The sequence below is a fragment of the Lindgomyces ingoldianus genome (assembly GCF_010093535.1).
Source record: "Lindgomyces ingoldianus strain ATCC 200398 unplaced genomic scaffold BDR25scaffold_4, whole genome shotgun sequence".
Taxonomy (NCBI): Eukaryota; Fungi; Ascomycota; class Dothideomycetes; order Pleosporales; family Lindgomycetaceae; genus Lindgomyces; species Lindgomyces ingoldianus.
The window spans coordinates 446,291-464,059 of NW_022985165.1; the positions used below are offsets into that span (position 1 = coordinate 446,291).

Here is a 17,769-nt window from a genome sequence, read left to right on the forward strand (position 1 = left end):
AAAGTCAAAGGAGTGCCTAGGTGAGGACAGGGGTGGTCCGAGCTTGGCAGTCCGCAACTTCACCCGTATCGCATGGTCACTTCTCACGCCAATTGTCCTCCAACCCCGCCTACAAAAGCTTCAACAACCATGAGGGCTGTCACGAGGCTTTTTGCTGCTGTCAAGCCCAGCCAATTCCTGGAGCCCGGTGCGCCGACGGGGCTCTGCGGTTTGCTCACCCATCCGTCGCCGCGGTCTACACTGCTCTACCTCTATAGCTCGACGCTGGATAAGCTCAAGCAGCTCCCCGAATCCTCGGTATACCGCCAATCTACCGAAGCTCTGACCAAGCACCGACTATCAATCATCCAGTCGATAAAGCCCGAGGGATGGGATAAGTGGGAAGCGAAGATCAACGTGCACGTCTCCGACTTTCCGGATGACTTCAAGACCATCCAGACCTCAGGCGGAACAATGATAGATGTGCCAAACAACGAGGAGGTGGACCTCAGGGCCATTAAATATGAATGGGGCGGAGAGGTTGAGAGTGCTAATCTGGAAGGCCCTCGTTCGATGAGGGAACGGCGGGGCCAGGCCGCTAGGACAAGCGGTGCACACAAGCAGTACAACCCGGAGAAGGTGCATCGGGATATCAAGTTGGAGCCGGAACCCCCCCTTACCGCTGAACAGTATGTCTCCTCGACGAAGTTTGTCTAATGATGGATGCTGATCAGCTAGGGTATCTGATCTCGAGGCCAAGATTGGTGCCGGATTAATCGAAGAAGTCATTCAGGTTGCTGAAGGTGAGCACAAGCTCGTGGATGAGATGGCAAAGTCAAGGGTGTAAGTGCAAGATATTCTCCCCACGTTTGTCACGTTCGCCATTGGCTCACAATAATGTACAGCTGGGAAGAGCTTGTTGAGAAAGCTCCAGAGGGTCAATGGTCATATTTTGAGCGTGGCACTCATGCATCAACCTAGAAGTCCTAATTGCAACGTAGTAGGCGCATGTATATAGCTGAGGAAGAGATGATTGTACTAGTTAAGATAAAATTCATCACAATCTAGTTTTTCACATCATGTGTCCTATTTCTGACCAGGCGGGGCGCTTCAACCACCGGCACTTTTGTAGAGCTCGGAACGATAGTTGGATCGATGGCATGTACTGCGGCACCTTTATAAGTGCTTAGCCCGTGTACGAGACGCTGAGTATCAGGAACAATTCACTTTCTTAGTATCGCTTATGGTCGTCGGTTGTGTCGCTACTGCCCGTCACCTCATCCTTCCAAGGTTAGTCGCCATGCGCCTCCAAATAAGAGCCCTGAGCTCATTGTGAAAGTGGCTTAATTAGAACGAACCAAGATAAACTTTGGTTTCACAAGATAAGTCACATCGTTGTCCGAAAGAGTCTGCCATTGCATCCAAGGTCCGACCTAGATTTCTATACTATATGCTTCTAGTGGTGATTATCCTCATAACTATTCCAGCCCGCGAAGCGGCTTGCAATGCCTTAGGCTGTTTCCAGGCAACGGGATTCGGCTCGGAAACAGTGCATGGGAGTAGATTGGGAGGTCGGGGAGTTTCAGTGGCGCAAATGAAGAAGAAGCCTATTGAGCGGTTTCCAAGGCTCAGTAACTCAGGGGGGGGGGGGACAAAAACGCCCCCATTGATGACATCTCCATCCATTGGAGAATCCATTCATCTTAACCACCTCGAGCCGACCTCAACTCTGATCTGCATCAAACTTTTCGAAGCCCTCAATTCCCAGCCTTGCCAAAAAGCTCACCGCACCAAAAATCTACTCAAACCATGTCGATATCCTAACACTGTGGCTTCACCGCCAACAACCTCAAAAATCCCACGTACTGTTCTGCATGCAGACAGGATGTGTGCACCTAGAAAACTTCCGATGAGGCGATGCCTAAGCCAAGCCCTATCGCCCCCACTCCGCTTCCTGCACATCATCGTTTCCTCTTTCCCCCCTCGCCCGTTGCCGTCACGATGGGCCAAAGAAGGAAAGCACGGTGAGAGGCTCCATCCGCCTCCCCTCGATCTGGAGAAAAAGCATCTGCATCGCGTGGGCATCGCATGCTAGAGCTTAAGCTTATTCCAACGACCTTGAATGACCCTAACTGTGTTTAGAAGAGGCGTATCAAGACTCTGCTTCCAAGTAAGAGGCTAAGCGTTACGTCATCATATCTAGAAAAGTGGAAACACACAATAACCTCCTCAAACGAAGAGGAAGAATGTTAGGAAGATGCTCTTGTCAAGTTTTTTTGGTTGTGGAAAATACACCCGATAGCTGCTTCTAAGAAAAGGCAGGCAGAGCAAACTAGACCGGGCAAGGAGAACCATGTTTCGTCTGGAAAGGCACCGAAGAGCTGATTCCAGCGTGATGTGTACGTAGACCCATGGATTACTGAAACGCTGAAGAGAGGCATTGTTCGCGGAACTATCGAGTGCAATTTTAGAAGCTCGATTGTTGTCGAATCGAGGTAACCTGCCGAGGCTGTGCTCTTCTGTAAAATGATCGCAATACGATGCAGGACCGCGCGGAACAGTTTTGCACTGATTCGACTGCAGCTTTCCCCAACCTTGTTTGAAAATTTTGGTGAGGTAGCATTCAAAGTACCTTCCCGTGGTCGGGTGTGTCACTTTTTGTAAGCTTGTTGACGGAGCCTCCGATCGAAGTTGGCAATCGGCATGCCGTTTTGGGAGCGTCCGGCATACTAGGGGCATACGTAAGCTGACTGAAACATACTCTCAACACAACACACAGGAAGATGCTCAAGAGCATCCAGAGGCCCATTTCGAGGCTTTCTGCGTTCGTTTCGACTTTATGAGCTTCTGCAAGCTTCCATGCAGTTTTCTGGAAAGACGCGTTTCGGAGGACCTGATGCGCCCGTAGTTGGAGGCATCCTGAGCCGAAAAAGTCTTGGAGAAATGAGTGCTTGTGGTGCGTCGGATCTCTGCTGGGATAGCCCCTGCAACAATTGCAACGGCGGCAGCCATCAGCATGCTTTGGGGCACGTCATTCACTGCTTTGGATGGCTTGCTAAGAGCTCGTGGGCCTGCTTGGCGGGAACAACTCACACCGCCACCTTTGTCGCTGGGAGGGTGCCTGCGATGTGGAAGCTCAGCGCGCTCTGTCGTCTCGAGGTATGAAATGCGATAAGTCTGATTCTGCTGGCTAATGGAGTGAGGCGTGCGCATATCAAGTGAGAGCGTATCGGTTGACAACCACTCCCTGGCAAGCCGTCTGATGCTGAAACAAAAGGCGCACCCGGGAGAAGATCGGGAATAACAAACGAGCAGGCTAGCCCTGCAGGTGCAGCGCTTCCACGGAGCCAAACCAGCAATGAAAGCCGGCTGTGGCGTCGGTAAAGTTTCTTCGTTGAAATCCTCCTCCTGTCCGTAACCTCAACATCCGACGACCATGGGCGTCACGCTCCTCGGGGAGTGCGGGCAGCCGACGAAACTCGAAGGGAAAGCCTCTGGATGTGAGTAGAGTCTCATAGGCCAGTGCTGCCGTGGCCAGCATTGAGATTGGACGGCAGCGAAGGGCCTGGCGGCGTTATACCCTGCGTAACAGTGGTGAAGTTTTGTGCTTATCGATAATGCATTCCACGCCGCCGTGGCGTGAATGAAACACCACATTGACGGGAGCGCCATTGATCATGATGGCGCTGCAAATTGGGCTCTGTCGACAGCCGTCTGGTGCTGCAGCGGCAACCTGAGCCCCCCGTCCTATCAAGTATGTGATTCTGGCCATTCTTGCAGAATGAATGCCATGTCCGCCCATCGGGCTCGCGCTGGCCGTGCCACGACGTCTTCGCCTGGCGTCAGTGGCGAGGGAGCATAAACTCGCGGCAGGCATTCACAATTGGATGCAGGAACAGCGGCTGCCGTGGGCTGCCGTGATGTCCTCGACCAGTCGCCGATACGTCACGTGGAGGCAATGCGCGTCCCAAGGTCGTCCTGGTTCCTTGGTTCCTCCCCAACCTGCAACCCAACATTTTTGTAACGACTGGCGCCTTCACCGCGCCGACTTCGAGGCCTGACTGCGTTTCGCACACTCTCTGGGCGCGAGCTTACCGCGGGCCTTTTCAGTGCATGCTCCCTCGTCGCTACTTCAACACTCTGTCTGAGTTTGTCTCTCTCTGACCTCTCCCGCCTTTCTCAGGCCACCGCTGCTTGATACCTGACCGGCCATCACCGGCGTGCGAGGCAGTGACGCGGAAAGCGGAAAGCAGGCGTCGCTGCGGAATCGGAGGCGCGCCCCAAAACCTCGATTTGAAAATTTCTTCGATTTGTCCTCCACCTCCCGAGTACCATTTCTCCCCCAACACCGCCAAAAAGTATCGCCAGTCAGCGCCCACCGGCTGGTGTTCGTGGGTCGCTCCTGTACCTTGCTGCCTCGTGCTCGCTGGCAACGCTCCACTTGGTTTGTCGGCTGAGGCTGAAGCCTGTGGGCCCTGGATCTGCACGAAGCCCTTGTCTCCGCGTGAATTGCCGGCGCCAGGACAAACTTCATCAATAGCACCGTCTGATATTCTGCATCATCAGTCATCGCCATTTTGTCCAACCTGCTTGCCACGCTCTCTTTTCTCCCCTTGTCACCGACAGCAGTGGAAAAGAGTGCAATTCGCGCTGCGGAGCTAACTACCTCAAATCGTTCATCGCGTATCACGGCCATCCCCATCTCTGACCCACCCGGCTCCGCAAACCTTCTTCGTGGCTCATCGTTCCCCATCTCGACCACTCCTGTGTTGCCGACTCGATCTGTTTGCGACCTGTCCCACGCACCCTTCGACTGCACTACTCGTCGGATGAGTTCTCCACCAGTACCACCCATTGGTCGCGCCTTCCACTCCATTGTCCGTGATATCAAAATATCATGGACGACCGATTCCGCCAACACGGATTGCCAATGCCTGCCGGGGGCCAGTACCAACCTCTAGCTCCGCAATCCTACAATGGCCCGCAATCCCACCTCCCCACCCTACCACCCCTCCACGGCACCGCCTCGCAGTTTCCCTCACTGTACGGCGGCCATGGTAGCAACCCCCAAACTCCTATCACGCCTCACACCCCAGCGACATCTGCATCATCAAATTCGAGTACTACCATCCCGCCCATCGCGCAACACCCTCCGCTCCGGCCTATCCAGCCCTCTCCGTCATCTTACCTGTTGTCGACCTCTTCATATGCGTCGTCACAGGCTCCTCTACTTCCAACTGCTGCCGCCCACTCTAACGCACACCAGATGGCTCCGGCGCCGTTGTCAACAGGATTGCAGGATGTTCGTATCGGTGGTCTTGGTCTAACTCCCCACTCCCAACTCTATCCTCACCCACCCATTCTCCCAAACCAGGAGCCAGAACCGGTGCACGTCGTTGGCCAACAAGGAAGACGAGGCGTATTACCTACCCACCCTGGACGACCCGCTCCTGCCGCAGGAAAAGCCCCAGCAAATCCAAACAAGAACGCAGATGGCAAGTACGAGTGTCCTCATTGTAATAAGACGTATTTGCATTTGAAACATCTGAAACGACATCTGCTCCGACGTAAGTACCTTACCTCTTAACTAGCGTTCATCTCTAACCCTCTGTAGATACGGGTGAGCGACCGTATCAATGCCATTTGTGCAAAGATACTTTCTCTCGAAGTGACATCCTTAAGCGTCACTTTCAAAAATGTTCCATAAGGCGAGGTAATCCGACGGGTGCAAGCCATCTGCAAAATGCCCAGTCTCACCTGCAGAAGAATAGGCCACCAAGCGTTCCAGAGACTAACGCGTATCTGAACCACATCAACACATCTGTGGCTTTCTCAGATGGTACCTATGGCAGCGCACTCGTCGGGATGCAACCGATGCCTTCGATGGCACCTATGCCTACCGAAACGTCCGGATATGGTGATGGTCTTCCGCCCATGAGTGCGCAATCAATGTCCGCCCGAACCTCTCGTTCTAATAGCCTGATCCGCCCTGGTAGTGGCATCGAGGAAAATAGGCGGAGCATATCCACGCTGGAGTTTCCCAATGGCCGAGTGAATTTCAATGGGAATGACTTTCGAGGACCAACTAGTATCCAAAATAACCTCTCTCACGACCTGAGTACCTATGCATCTCAGCAGAATCAGAGTTCTAGCGCTGTCTCTCGGACCACGAATCCATATGGCTACGATCATGCTGTAGCAAACCCGGAGTTGACGCATGGTAACATGCCCGTTAAAACGGAGAACTCGAGCTCAGGCTCCTACCAACGTCCAACACTACCGAACGTTGAGGGAATGACCAATGCGCAAGACAATGGTTTGAGATGGAGCGGTTCGTTCAATACAGAGCCCCAGGACAACTTCCTTGTTACTTCCAGTATGGCGAGTGGCCCAAATCCCGACAATCCCACAGATGTTCTGACCATCAATATGTAGACCTCCGATGATCAGTCTCACGACAGCATGTTTAGCGGGCTGTATTCCAACGCTCCTGGGTTTGTCGACTCAGCTCCAATTCTTGACAACTGGGTTCTCGGCCCATCTGACCCCCTGCAGAACAAAGCGGGGGCGTTGGTAGAATATTGCTACCCTAATCAATCCCTTATCGCGGCCGAATCGACAGAGGCCCGCGCCCTCGATTCATTAAAAGGGATGCTCACCGTGGATAATCTCAAGCATTTCCTCGAGGAGTACAAAAATTTTCAGAGTCATTGGCCAATGATACATATGCCTTCCTTCAACCCTATTACCGCGAACGATGGACTTCTCCTTTCAATGGTTTGCATTGGCGCTGTATATTCCGATAGACTAAGCATGAACGAAGTGCGCTGGTTGATGGAACTGACAAAGAGCTCCATATACAGGTCTTCCAATGTGTACAAACTTGTCACTTCAAATGCCCACGAAGTTGTTGATCCGAACAACCGGTCTTTGTCCGACGTCGAAGAGATCCAAGCCTTGGTACATCTTGTGGCACTATTCGTCTGGCATGGCAGCAAACTACAACGACAGCAAGGGCGAGACGAATTCTGGGTTCTTACTGCTATTGCACGCCGTGTCGATCTGCTTAGTCCAATTACTAGCGGTCGTCAAAATTCCAGTACTCTCCACCAACCTGGACCGCTCGATTCTACCCAACTTAGAGCGTGGTCCTGGTCTACTTGGGTCGAGCAAGAGAAGCGATTAAGAACCATGTACCTTATTTTCCTACTGGACGCCGCGCTCTGCATGTTTTTCAACCTACAACCCCAGTTCGACATTTATGATATTAAGCTTCCTCTTCCTGCAGACGACGCCGCTTGGGAGGCGAGAACACAGGAGGAATGTGCAACTGCTCTTGGGTTAAGAGGAGGGAGTCCATCAGTCAAAGACACAACTGGAAGTGGACGCGCAAAGCAAATTGGAATGTTTGACGCACTTCAACTGCTTCAGAGGGGCGGAGACTTTCCTCAAGGGGCCACCAACGTTTACGCCAAGTTCATCCTTGTCCATGCTCTTCATGTACAGATATTTAAACTACAACGACAGATACTCGGGCTGAGCCAATCCCTCCCTGCTTATGGCGGTTTTTCTTCAAGCGGTGCCAGCACGCCACACTCTCAGAACGATTGGGACGGTACGATGAGCAACGGCAACAGCGGGCGGGTGACCCCTACTGAGGGCACCAATGGTCAATACTCCCAAGCACAGCAAAAACTTCGCCTGACGATGGGCGCACTGGAGGTCTGGAAGAGAGCCTGGGATGTCGACATGCAAACGCAGTACCCTCCACATCAACGGAGGGTTGGCTTCTGCAGAGATGGCATACACTTCTACTTCCTTGCTAAGATTTTCCTCCGAAGCTCTCGACACGAAGAATGGGCGGCACAAGCGGACATCCGTTGTCAACAAGTGTTTAGTTTGTTAAAGCAGATAAAAACCCACGTTGCCTCGGAACAGGCACAGAAAGGGCTCGACATTGGCTCAGTGACAACCGTGGACGACAATTATGGCATTGCAGACCTGACGCTGAACATGAGGCTTCTCTTTACCCCCATTGACCGGCCGTCCCATTGACAAATGAGCGCTCCCCATGGCTCCTCCTCCTAGCCGCGCACATTCGGTGAGGTAGCTTTCCATATGGATATCCCATTACGGATCGCAAGCCGCGGAAGGAATAGAGGGGAATGTCCTGGCTGGTTCAGCGCAAACAAAACTACCTGGATTTACTGGAATCCATTGAAAACCATACTCGGCCTGCATTTCCTTGTTCTATTCCCTGGCCACGGTTACTTTACTGAGGCATGCATTGTACCACGGCGTTGTTGGGATATCTTTTCAAAAGCACGGGCACTACAACACGTTCAGCTTTCTTTCTGTTCGAGATATGTGTGCCATGCGCATTTCACCTCATGACGGTTTGGACGGTTACGTATTCACTTCACGAACACCTTGGATTCTAAAAAGCATTAGACTTTACCTCACGGCTTGCATTTGCCAGGCGCAATATCCGGATTACATGGGACGATAGACCACAATCAGTATGGCAGAGCGTTCCAGCGTTGTGTGGGCATGGTTCCCCTGCATTCATCGGCTGCTTTCCACCAGACTTGAGAAACCAGCGCAGATGTCATGGAGTTCGTGTATATAATTTATTTCCCTTTGTCTTCGTCTCATAATGAGAGGGCCGGCGCTCTCATACTCAAATTAGAACTAGAAGGGAAATGCGCTATAGGCCCTAGAAAGGCTCTGTCAAGAAATCCGATTGTTGGCTTTGCATACTTGAGGAACGTCACACGAGGCGTGGTGAACCATATTTTGATCAAAAAAGATGTGCAAATAGTGTTCACAAGCATTCAGCCGGAAAGCGAACGATGATAGTTTCGTCGAGCATAAGGGCGAAGCGACTAAGACGTGAAGCGGTTTCAGAGTTCAAACCTCGAACACCTGCTCCACCTTGCGACGCCCGGATAAAATGAGAAGTGTGGTTAGGTGCGTCTAGTTCCGACGCATTCACACTTATGCGACTACCCTGAGCTGTCCATAACGCATCACGTGACTCGTCGTTGGCAGGATTATTGCCCTTCATAGTTCGCGTGGCCTCTGCGCATTGCATATTTGCCCAAGTTCGGTCAAAGACTGAACGCCCCATACCGCGCTACAAATGGTGCACATACCTCCTAGTCTCTTTTTGTCTTGACAGATCATGCCCCCTTGGGTTCGCGAAGCACAAATGTCACAGACATGCAGAACACCATCCCCAAGTCCCGAAGCTCACCCAAACACTTTCGTCTCAAAGCATGCCGCCTTCTGCCTTCTTCTATTCGTCTCTTAGCTTTCCCTTAAACGTTCAATGACAAATGGAGTAATATTAACGGCCGTGATAGATTCTAGGGACCCCTCGAACCATGCAGGCTCACCACGTTGCATGATGTGGTCTCTTAGCTGGGGCCTGGATTGCCACCCTCTGTCTGCAGCTGCCAGGGAGACTTGCATGGACGATTGAGCCTGTGCCTTGCATCACAGGAAATCTGGGGAAGCCTAAAAGGAAGAATGTGCCTTCATATGTGAGCCGGAGCACTCTCGTTCACTTCCTATGTCACTGCTTCTTTTGCCTTTCCGCACGAGCCTTCGGTACTTTGGGCATTTATAGTCATTCCTTCGGTGCAACACTGAATCTCACTCCTTCAAGATGTTTCTGAGACCGGGCATGGTGGTATGGGTTGCTGGGATTATTTTGACCAGCTTGTCCACCATAGTAGTAGCCTTGAGGTGAGTATCTTTGAACATGGCTATTTGGAAGATGGATGACTGAGAATTGAACACTAGGTATTACTGTCGTTACTTTCTGATGGGTACTGTCGGTGCAACGGATCATCTCATGTTGACCGCTCTCGTAAGTCTTCCTTTGGATGAGTTCCTCTTCGCAGCCCGCTCACACTCTCCAGTTAATAACTTGGGGAAACACGGTAATCAACTATTATCAAGACCAAACGAGTAGCTCGTTTAGGCCAAGCCAGTTCCGCATCCCTGTAAGCCTCGTAGTCAGTCGCTCGCTCGTCAAGGTGCTAATTCCTGGTCAGGAGAAGAGGCCAAAGATTGCGGCCGCCCTTCAAGGGACATTGCTCACCTGGTACATGTATCGAATCACCTACATAATTGGGCTTTGCTTTGTCAAACTCTCGATCCTCTTCTTCTACCGTGCAATTGCATCACACATCACATTCCGCCGGATGGTCTATGCTACGATAACATTCATCTCTCTGTACACGTTTGCAGCGACCATCGCCAACATCTTTCAATGCCAGAATCCCTCGGACTCGTGGAGCACATCAGCCTATTTCTCCCAATTTGATGGGCCAGGCCCGAGCAAAACTCCTAAGCCAAAGGTGCGCTGCAACAACCCTGTTCAGCTGTGGGTTTTCTCGGCCGCCGTCAACCTCTTCACGGATGTAGTCATTCTTCTGCTTCCCATTCCCACGCTTCTAGGACTAAGGGTGCCAATGAATAAACGTCTTGCGTTGGTCGGCATTTTCTCGGTCGGTATCATGGCCATTGTTGCTTCCTGTGTTCGCATGTGGGTAATGGCACTCTGGTCCGAGTCGCCCGCCAATTCAGCCCATTTTGGAGCAGATCTACTCCTCTGGGGCCAGGTTGAAACAAACAGCGGAATCATCTCTGCCTCGGTCCCATTCCTCAGGATGATCTTCCGAGGCCGAGAGAAGGAGCCCTCAGAAAAGAACCGAGGTATCAGTCCACCCAGACGCCCAGTTGATACCAACAATAAACCACTTGAAATATCGTCCATGGCTTTCTTCTCCGGTCCCGATGTTGGACCTAATGGTTCTCCGATTTGGAAACCATTCATTACAGTTCCGGCGTCGCTGAGTTCGAGCTCGAGGGATTCGGCTGCGCTAGAGGCACAGCATCCACACCAGACGGTCTGAAAGTCGTGAATCGAGGTAAAAGGCGAATGGTTAGAAAGGGTTCCTAAAGATTCCGGGACAGCACCTCCACGCAATGCAGCGTTAATTACGGCAACCGTAGCGCTCGGATGGTAGCTGGCCTACCGTGTTGGAACACTAGCTAACGTCGCTATCGGTAAGCCTCCACTCATGGCTTTGTGTATTAAGCTGACTAACAGAATGCAGAATGCACCGAAATACTTTAATATAATGCAATGATATTGAAGAAGCGCACTGTTGGTAGGGCATGATGGCGTGCCTCGGAACTTGGACTTGGAAAATACGATACCCTTAGTAGCAAAAGGCATTGACAGGCCGTAGATGGATACGTAACGAGCCTTGGGGAGGCAATGTCTCCTATCTCTGTAGATCGACGTGTATACCGTGGAGCAATGCGTTGCCTGGACCGAGATAATGGAACATAATGGAGTAGTCTAAAGTGTTGGAAAGATACCAGGATTATGAGTTCCTGACAGCTCGAACTTCACATCACAGACTGTTCCCTATGCTACAGGACAAAATGTGAATGCTAATGTTGCTAATGCTGCCAATGTTGCCAATGTTGCCGCAGGCTTTGGGAACAATTGACGTTGCAGAGCCCGAAGGAGCTCTAGACCATGCCCAATCAGGAAAGGACGACTTCCAGGCGGGCGGTGCTCGATCCGTGCTGTGGACATTGAGGTACACCAAGATCTGACCTGCAGCCAGACATTCATTCACCTTCACCTCCACCAGCCAATCTGTATTAACTGCTCCATCTCTCAATGTATAATTAACGAAGAGGGCAAACCGGAATCGTGGCGACCCCAAAGCTAACCAAGATCTTCCTGATCTCCATCTCCCTCTTCATCTGCATCTCAGCCATTCTGGCGTCTCTCCGCTTCGGCTCTCGCGCTCCCTCGATTCTCTCGTACCTGAAGTCCTCGAAGCTCCCCTCGCTCTCGCTCTCAGCCCAGCGCCCGCTCATGAACAGCAGCATGGCGCCTGAGCAGTACCGCAAGCCACCACAGCTGCCTCCCAAGTTCACGGCCACTCCGTCCTCTCTGATCGAGGAGACGCAGAGACTGGTATGTGTATAGATTTTAAAAGCAGGAAAAAGGCACTTGTCGCATGAGCTACTTACTACTTACTACTTACCACTTCCCACTTTCCGCTTACTGCTAATTCGCACGATACCCCGCATCCCAGGCTCAATTGCGCAAAGCTGACGGTGCCAAGATCAACAGGTCCCGGAGTGTCCAAGACAGCATCGTCCAGAATGTCACCCCTGAGAAAGCGACCTTCGAGAAGGTCCTCCTACCCGTTGCGCTGGACGACAACAAAATGGCCATCGAGTCGCACATCATCGGTTTCTATCAGGCGGTGTCGACAGACAAGGCCCTCCGCGATGCGTCCACAGACGCAGAGAAGCTGCTTGACGATTTTGGGATCGAGTCCAGCATGCGCGAGGACGTGTTTAATCTGGTGGATGCGGTTCTGAAAAAGAAGGAACCCCTAGACCCGGAGTCGCAGCGCATGCTAGAGAAGGACCATAAATCGTATATTCGCAATGGATTGGGTGTCCCTGCAGGCCCACAAAGAGATCGCTTCAAGGAGATCAAGAAGCGTCTTAGTGAACTCAGCATTGCGTTCCAGAAAAATCTCAATGAGGAAAATGGCGGGCTGTGGTTTACCCCTGATGAATTGGCCGGTGTCCCGGAAGACCTCGTTGCTTCGTTGGAGAAAGGCACCGGCGAGAATGAGGGCAAAGTCAGGTTGACGTTCAAGTACCCTGACTTGTTCCCAACGTTGAAGTATGCAAGCAACGCGGCGACGCGCAAACGAGTCTTTGTTGAAAACGAGAACAAGTGCAACCAGAACGTCCCCTTGTTCCGGGAAACTGTCCTTCTGAGGGACGAAGCAGCGCGCATCCTGAGCTACCCAAACCATGCCGCATTTAGAATCGAGGATAAGATGGCGAAAACACCAAAGACAGTTAATGACTTCCTCGGAGACCTGCGAACGCGCCTTGCACCTGGCGGCAAGGTAGAAATCGAGAAACTCCTGGCACTCAAGCAGGAGGATTTGAAAGAGCGCGGAATCACAGATGACACATCAAACAAGTACTTCTTGTGGGATCATCGATACTACGATCGATTGATGCTGGAGAGAGACTTCTCCCTAGATCAGCAGAAGATTGCCGAATACTTCCCCCTTCAAACCACTATTCAGGGCATGTTGAAGATCTTTGAGGAACTTTTCGGCCTGGTCTTTGTTGAAATTGTCGGCGAGGACAGGAACGCCCTTGCCGAATCTGGAAAGGGTTCCGATATCGTGTGGCATGAGGAAGTCCAGATTTTCAGCGTTTGGGATGATGAGGGAGAGGGTAGCGACTTCGTCGGGTACCTATACCTTGATTTATTCCCAAGAGATGGGAAATACGGACACGCTGCCAACTTCAACCTCCAGCCTGTAAGTAACTGAGATGCTGAGGGGCTCTCACCGGTACTAATTTGATAGGGCTATACCGACGAGATGGGCAAGCGGCGCTACCCAGCAACCGCTCTTGTTTGCAACTTCTCCAAGCCGACTAAGAAGAAGCCCTCGTTGCTAAAGCACGATGAAGTTGTTACCCTCTTCCACGAACTCGGCCATGGCATCCACGACCTTGTCTCCCGAACTACTTACTCTCGCTTCCACGGCACAAACACTGTCCGTGACTTCGTCGAAGCACCTTCCCAGATGCTCGAGAACTGGTGCTGGACGACATCTCAACTACGCTCTCTATCCAACCACTATTCATACCTCTCTCCGGACTACGAGCTAGCATACTTAGAATCATCGGGGGAGTCCAAGAAACCCTCAGAACGGATCCCGTACGAGCTTATCACTAACTTGATCAACACGAAGCACATCAACGACGCACTATTCAACTTGCGCCAGCTACATTTTGGAATTTTCGACATGACGGTGCATGAGCCGATGAGCCATGATGACATTGAGAAACTAGATATTTCTGCGACGTACAATAAGCTACGGAAGGAGATTTCTCAGCTTGATGGCCCTGAGATTCTGGATCATAAGGGAGATTGGGCGTGGGGAAATGGGCAGGCTACTTTTGGGCATTTGATTGGAGGGTACGATGCTGGGTAAGTTCCTTTCAACCTCCTTTGACTTCTACCTCCCCTCTTCCATGTCCTTGCACCACCAGAACTGCCCCACCATGATTGGTATCTAACGAACTATATAAACAGCTACTACGGCTATCTCTCTTCCCAGGTCTACTCAACAGACATGTTCTATTCTGTCTTCAAAACCAACCCGATGAACGGGAAAGAAGGCCGTCGGTACAGACACACGGTTCTAGAGAAAGGTGGCAGTAAGGAGGAAATGGAGATTTTGGAGGATTTCTTAGGGCGCAAGCCGAGCACAGAGGCCTTTTATAAGGAGTTGGGGATTGAGCAATAGAGGGTTGGGGGTTGAGCAATAGAGGATTGGGGCTGAGCAATAGAGAGTTAGAGAGGATGTTTGATAGAGCATTAAGGGGACGGGAGTTAGGACTCTGCATACATCAGTCTCAGGGTGAGACGATGAATACTAGTGTATTCATTATCTACGTCGCTTATTCTCTGTCTGTCTTTCGCATGCTCTAGGTGAAACTGCTAATCACTAGGAAAACGCACAAGTTGTGCTCTTCGACTTCGCCCTCGAAGGTATTTAGAAACCCTCAGCTCTGCGTCGCACTTCCTTACTATAATCTAGCCTCTAGAATCAATTATAGTTCGTGATGAGAGCAGTACGGCCATGTTTTCCTCGTGATCTGTCAGCCACTCATCGACGATCCAGAAGCTTCTACGGGGATTCGATACAAAACCCCAGACCCCCGCCGCGGCGTCGTCCGTGCGGGTTAACTCCACCCTGCCCATTGTCACCCCTCGAGTGCCCGCCATGCCCCCGGGCAACGAATATGCTGCAGACCAGCTCAAAACCCAGGGAAACACGCATTTCAAGAATGGCGAATACGAGGCCGCAGAGACATGCTATTCGCAGGCGATCCAGAAGAACAGCAAGAACCCATTGCTCTTCACCAACCGCGCGAACGCGCGACTGAAGCTCGAGAAATGGCAGGAGGTGATTGATGATTGTATACGGAGTATAGAGTTGTTGAAGGAGAATATGAAGGCTTTTTTCTACCTGGGTATGGCTTGCAATTCCTTCCGCAGTTCTGCGTCTATGTGAATGACTATGACCGAGGCTAACGGAGGGATCATGGACAGCGCAGGCACAAATCGCCATCAATCACCCCAACGAAGCTCTCTCGTCGGCTCTCATGGCTTACGAACTCTGCACCCGCTCCGCGCAACAAACGTCTAACGCTGCTACCATCAGCGCGCTGGTCCTGAAATGCAAGAAAGCGAAATGGGACATCCGCGAACGGGACCGCATACGTCGTCGCCACGACCTACTCGCCGACCTCGAGGTCAAACTCGAAGATGCGTACAAAAAAGAAATCTTCGAAATCGACGAAAAGGTTGCGAAGGGAGACATGGGCACTGTCGAATCCCAGGAGGAAAAATCCGAAATCAAACAAGACTGGGAGAAGAAAGTTGGTGATCTCCGCACTGCCTTTGCCCTCTCCGACCCAGAGCATCTCCAAAAACGCGAGGTCCCGGACTACCTTGTCGACGGCATCACGTTCGAAATTATGCACGACCCCGTGGTCACTAAGAACGGGCGATCTTACGAGCGCGCGACCATCATCGAGCATTTGAAGCGTTCGCCGACGGATCCGCTGACGAGGGAGCCGCTGACGATTACTGAGCTCAGGCCGAATATCGCGCTGAAAGAGGCGTGCACGGAGTTTATGGAGGCGAATTCGGGTTGGGTTTATGATTGGTAGGTCGGTATGTACTCTGCTCAGCATTGGTGTTTGTGATGAATGAAATTTCGCCTAGAGGGTGAGAATTGGCGCTGACGATTGTTTAGTGAGGACGGTGAAGTCGACGTGGATACCCGATGGGCTCATCTTTCTTCGTGGTAGTGAAGAGGGAATGGGCTTCCAGTAGTTTCGTACACAACCAGGAGAGTGGATGGAGAAGGAGAAGGAGATGTAGATATCCATCTTTCTTCATTGTGATGGAAAGGGGATGGTTTTTGTAAAGTAGCATAGCATTTGCATTGGAGGCGTACAGGTGAACTGGATAATTATTTGTCACATAGGGGCCTACTTGAGTATGTCCCTGCGTATACCCCTTCTCGTGTGCATCAGTTTGCACTATGAGGTCGCAAGCAAACGAACGAATTCAAGATTTGTTACTTAACGAAAATTAATGATATTGCATTAACTGGGTATCAATTCCACAAACGCCCCTACCACTCAGAGCCAGGTACCGAACGACTCCTAAAGACACACTCAGCGTTCATCGACCTTCCTGTCTTCACCGTGCCCGACGCCCCATACCCTCATTTTCCTTCCCCTTATACCCAACGGGCCCCCCCTTTACCCCTTCCATATCCCCATCCACAAACCCACCTCCATTACTTCGCTCCTCCCTATATATATTCGGCAAACTCCTCTGCCTCCTGACCCCACTCCCCTCCGCCCTCCCGCCCGCAGGCCGATGTCGACTCGGCGGCGGGCTCCTCTTCCGATGCGACCTCGGTTCCAGCGCCTCCTCTTCATTCTCCACAATCGGAGATCGCGTTCTCGACCGCTTGCGCGCCCGTCCGCGCAGCGTATGATCGAGCTCTGCGTCACTCCTCCGGCGGATCTTACGGCTTGAGAGCGGCGGTGAGATGGAGATTGATGAGGAGGACGATTGTCGGTGGTGTTTCCGGTAGTGGTCGTGCAGGCGGCGGTGTCGGGAGCCGCTGTCGCGGTAGTGGCCGCGGGATGGGGACGGTGAGCGCATGCGTGTGGGGGTGTGAGAGGACTTGCGGCGTCGTTTATGCCGGCCGCGCTCTTCGAAGATATCGAGGGGGGTGGCTGTGGTTGTGGATGGTGCAATGTCGAGGAGACCGTAGGAGGTTATGAAGATCGGCGATAGAAGGTGGCTTGAGTTTGACGTGTCGACTGCTGCGAGAGCTAGCTGGTCGAGCATCGAGGTGTCTGAGATTACACGGCCAAAGACGGTGTGCGTGGTGCCTGGACGATGCGGTAGAGGACCGAGGGCTATAAAGTGTCTGGGATCATCGGTAAGCTTGGGATCTCATATCTAAATGCCCTCTTGCTGAACCTAGGGACACTTTACGGAGGAGATACAAAGCGTACTGGCTGATATTCGGGTGTTCCTCGTTGCAGAGAATACCAACCATGCCCTTGCTGACATTACACCCTCCTCCAGCCTCCATGCCGCAAACCATCACCCCCACTATCCTTTCTTGCTCGCTAACATGCTGTCCTCGGATCATAACGCCAGGATCAACGTAGGTGAAAAACTCTTCGACGATTCTCATCCCCGCATCGCCAGTAGACAATAATTCTGTAAACCTATAGCTCATTGTTAGCACACACATTCTCATCAAGGTTTCTACTCACAGCAACCCACATCGCACAAGCCCTCGGCGCCTCATCAACCCATAGCTCCACCACCAGTCTTCCGACGGGCTTGTCGGATCCAACGGCGGCGGCGACGGCCATGTCGAAGAAGACGCAAGGACGAGGTAAACTCGACATGATTGATATTGACAAAGGCGGAGGGGAAGGACGGAGGAGGCATGGAGTGATGTTTGAGATTCAGTGGGTGAGGGGTTGTACTGTGAGTTGCTCGTGTGACGGGGATGAACCTTAAGTGCTGCTGCACCAGAGAGGGACCTTGGGACCAAGCAAGGAACGTCATTCGATCTTCGCTTGGCCAAAGCTTCTGCC

General features: G+C 51.9%; 8 protein-coding genes across 8 annotated transcripts; 6 read left to right on the forward strand and 2 right to left on the reverse strand.

Annotated features, from left to right (window-relative positions):
- Window positions 1-69: 69 nt before the first annotated feature.
- On the forward strand, window positions 70-1,059 carry BDR25DRAFT_300705 (uncharacterized protein). The gene is made up of 3 exons (XM_033689423.1): window positions 70-668; window positions 718-822; window positions 885-1,059. Exons 1-3 carry the CDS (start codon window positions 130-132, stop codon window positions 958-960), a joined length of 720 nt encoding a protein of 239 aa, XP_033552535.1. The 5' UTR covers window positions 70-129; the 3' UTR covers window positions 961-1,059.
- A 409-nt stretch (window positions 1,060-1,468) lies between these two features.
- BDR25DRAFT_87892 (uncharacterized protein) lies at window positions 1,469-2,141 on the forward strand. Its single transcript, XM_033699190.1, has one exon. It carries the CDS (start codon window positions 1,574-1,576, stop codon window positions 2,072-2,074), a length of 501 nt encoding a protein of 166 aa, XP_033552536.1. The 5' UTR covers window positions 1,469-1,573; the 3' UTR covers window positions 2,075-2,141.
- On the reverse strand, window positions 2,112-2,856 carry BDR25DRAFT_87889 (uncharacterized protein). The gene is made up of 2 exons (XM_033699189.1): window positions 2,199-2,856; window positions 2,112-2,139 (listed from the first exon to the last, which is right to left on the reverse strand). The coding sequence occupies exon 1, from the start codon at window positions 2,716-2,718 to the stop codon at window positions 2,209-2,211; it is 510 nt and encodes a 169-aa protein (XP_033552537.1). The 5' UTR covers window positions 2,719-2,856; the 3' UTR covers window positions 2,112-2,139; window positions 2,199-2,208.
- Window positions 2,857-4,876: 2,020 nt separating this feature from the next.
- BDR25DRAFT_310191 (uncharacterized protein) lies at window positions 4,877-8,034 on the forward strand (the record flags this gene model as incomplete). The annotated part of the gene is made up of 3 exons (XM_033691135.1): window positions 4,877-5,546; window positions 5,594-6,410; window positions 6,450-8,034. The coding sequence occupies 3 exons, from the start codon at window positions 4,877-4,879 to the stop codon at window positions 8,032-8,034; spliced, it is 3,072 nt and encodes a 1,023-aa protein (XP_033552538.1).
- A 1,615-nt stretch (window positions 8,035-9,649) lies between these two features.
- BDR25DRAFT_278305 (uncharacterized protein) lies at window positions 9,650-11,058 on the forward strand (the record flags this gene model as incomplete). Its single annotated transcript, XM_033687676.1, has 4 exons — window positions 9,650-9,729; window positions 9,787-9,853; window positions 9,906-9,989; window positions 10,041-11,058. 4 exons carry the CDS (start codon window positions 9,650-9,652, stop codon window positions 10,902-10,904), a joined length of 1,095 nt encoding a protein of 364 aa, XP_033552539.1. The 3' UTR covers window positions 10,905-11,058.
- A 590-nt stretch (window positions 11,059-11,648) lies between these two features.
- Window positions 11,649-14,500, forward strand: BDR25DRAFT_253188 (zincin). The gene is made up of 4 exons (XM_033686224.1): window positions 11,649-11,989; window positions 12,141-13,373; window positions 13,422-14,050; window positions 14,156-14,500. The coding sequence occupies exons 1-4, from the start codon at window positions 11,888-11,890 to the stop codon at window positions 14,367-14,369; spliced, it is 2,178 nt and encodes a 725-aa protein (XP_033552540.1). The 5' UTR covers window positions 11,649-11,887; the 3' UTR covers window positions 14,370-14,500.
- Window positions 14,501-14,849: 349 nt separating this feature from the next.
- Window positions 14,850-15,801, forward strand: BDR25DRAFT_310194 (U-box-domain-containing protein; the record flags this gene model as incomplete). Its single annotated transcript, XM_033691136.1, has 2 exons — window positions 14,850-15,099; window positions 15,179-15,801. The coding sequence occupies 2 exons, from the start codon at window positions 14,850-14,852 to the stop codon at window positions 15,799-15,801; spliced, it is 873 nt and encodes a 290-aa protein (XP_033552541.1).
- Window positions 15,802-16,250: 449 nt separating this feature from the next.
- BDR25DRAFT_300710 (uncharacterized protein) lies at window positions 16,251-17,579 on the reverse strand. Its single transcript, XM_033689424.1, has 3 exons — window positions 17,450-17,579; window positions 17,173-17,391; window positions 16,251-17,084 (listed from the first exon to the last, which is right to left on the reverse strand). The coding sequence occupies exons 1-3, from the start codon at window positions 17,539-17,541 to the stop codon at window positions 16,340-16,342; spliced, it is 1,056 nt and encodes a 351-aa protein (XP_033552542.1). The 5' UTR covers window positions 17,542-17,579; the 3' UTR covers window positions 16,251-16,339.
- Between the last annotated feature and the right edge of the window lie 190 nt (window positions 17,580-17,769).

What these genes read in the sequence shown, in the direction of transcription:
- BDR25DRAFT_87892 (XM_033699190.1), top strand. Translation starts at nt 1,574, where the DNA reads ATGAAGAAGAAGCCTATTGAGCGGTTTCCAAGGCTCAGTAACTCAGGG.
- BDR25DRAFT_300710 (XM_033689424.1), bottom strand. Translation starts at nt 17,541, where the DNA reads ATGGCCGTCGCCGCCGCCGTTGGATCCGACAAGCCCGTCGGAAGACTG. An exon ending in GCGCCGAGGGCTTGTGCGAT is followed by an intron (nt 17,392 to 17,449) that starts GTGGGTTGCTGT and finishes AATGAGCTATAG; the next exon opens with GTTTACAGAATTATTGTCTA. An exon ending in GAACACCCGAATATCAGCCA is followed by an intron (nt 17,085 to 17,172) that starts GTACGCTTTGTA and finishes CGATGATCCCAG; the next exon opens with ACACTTTATAGCCCTCGGTC.
- BDR25DRAFT_253188 (XM_033686224.1), top strand. Translation starts at nt 11,888, where the DNA reads ATGAACAGCAGCATGGCGCCTGAGCAGTACCGCAAGCCACCACAGCTG. An exon ending in TCGAGGAGACGCAGAGACTG is followed by an intron (nt 11,990 to 12,140) that starts GTATGTGTATAG and finishes GACGGTGCCAAG; the next exon opens with ATCAACAGGTCCCGGAGTGT. An exon ending in CCAACTTCAACCTCCAGCCT is followed by an intron (nt 13,374 to 13,421) that starts GTAAGTAACTGA and finishes CTAATTTGATAG; the next exon opens with GGCTATACCGACGAGATGGG.
- BDR25DRAFT_87889 (XM_033699189.1), bottom strand. Translation starts at nt 2,718, where the DNA reads ATGCCCCTAGTATGCCGGACGCTCCCAAAACGGCATGCCGATTGCCAA.
- BDR25DRAFT_300705 (XM_033689423.1), top strand. Translation starts at nt 130, where the DNA reads ATGAGGGCTGTCACGAGGCTTTTTGCTGCTGTCAAGCCCAGCCAATTC. An exon ending in CCCCCCCTTACCGCTGAACA is followed by an intron (nt 669 to 717) that starts GTATGTCTCCTC and finishes CTGATCAGCTAG; the next exon opens with GGTATCTGATCTCGAGGCCA. An exon ending in GAGATGGCAAAGTCAAGGGT is followed by an intron (nt 823 to 884) that starts GTAAGTGCAAGA and finishes AATAATGTACAG; the next exon opens with CTGGGAAGAGCTTGTTGAGA.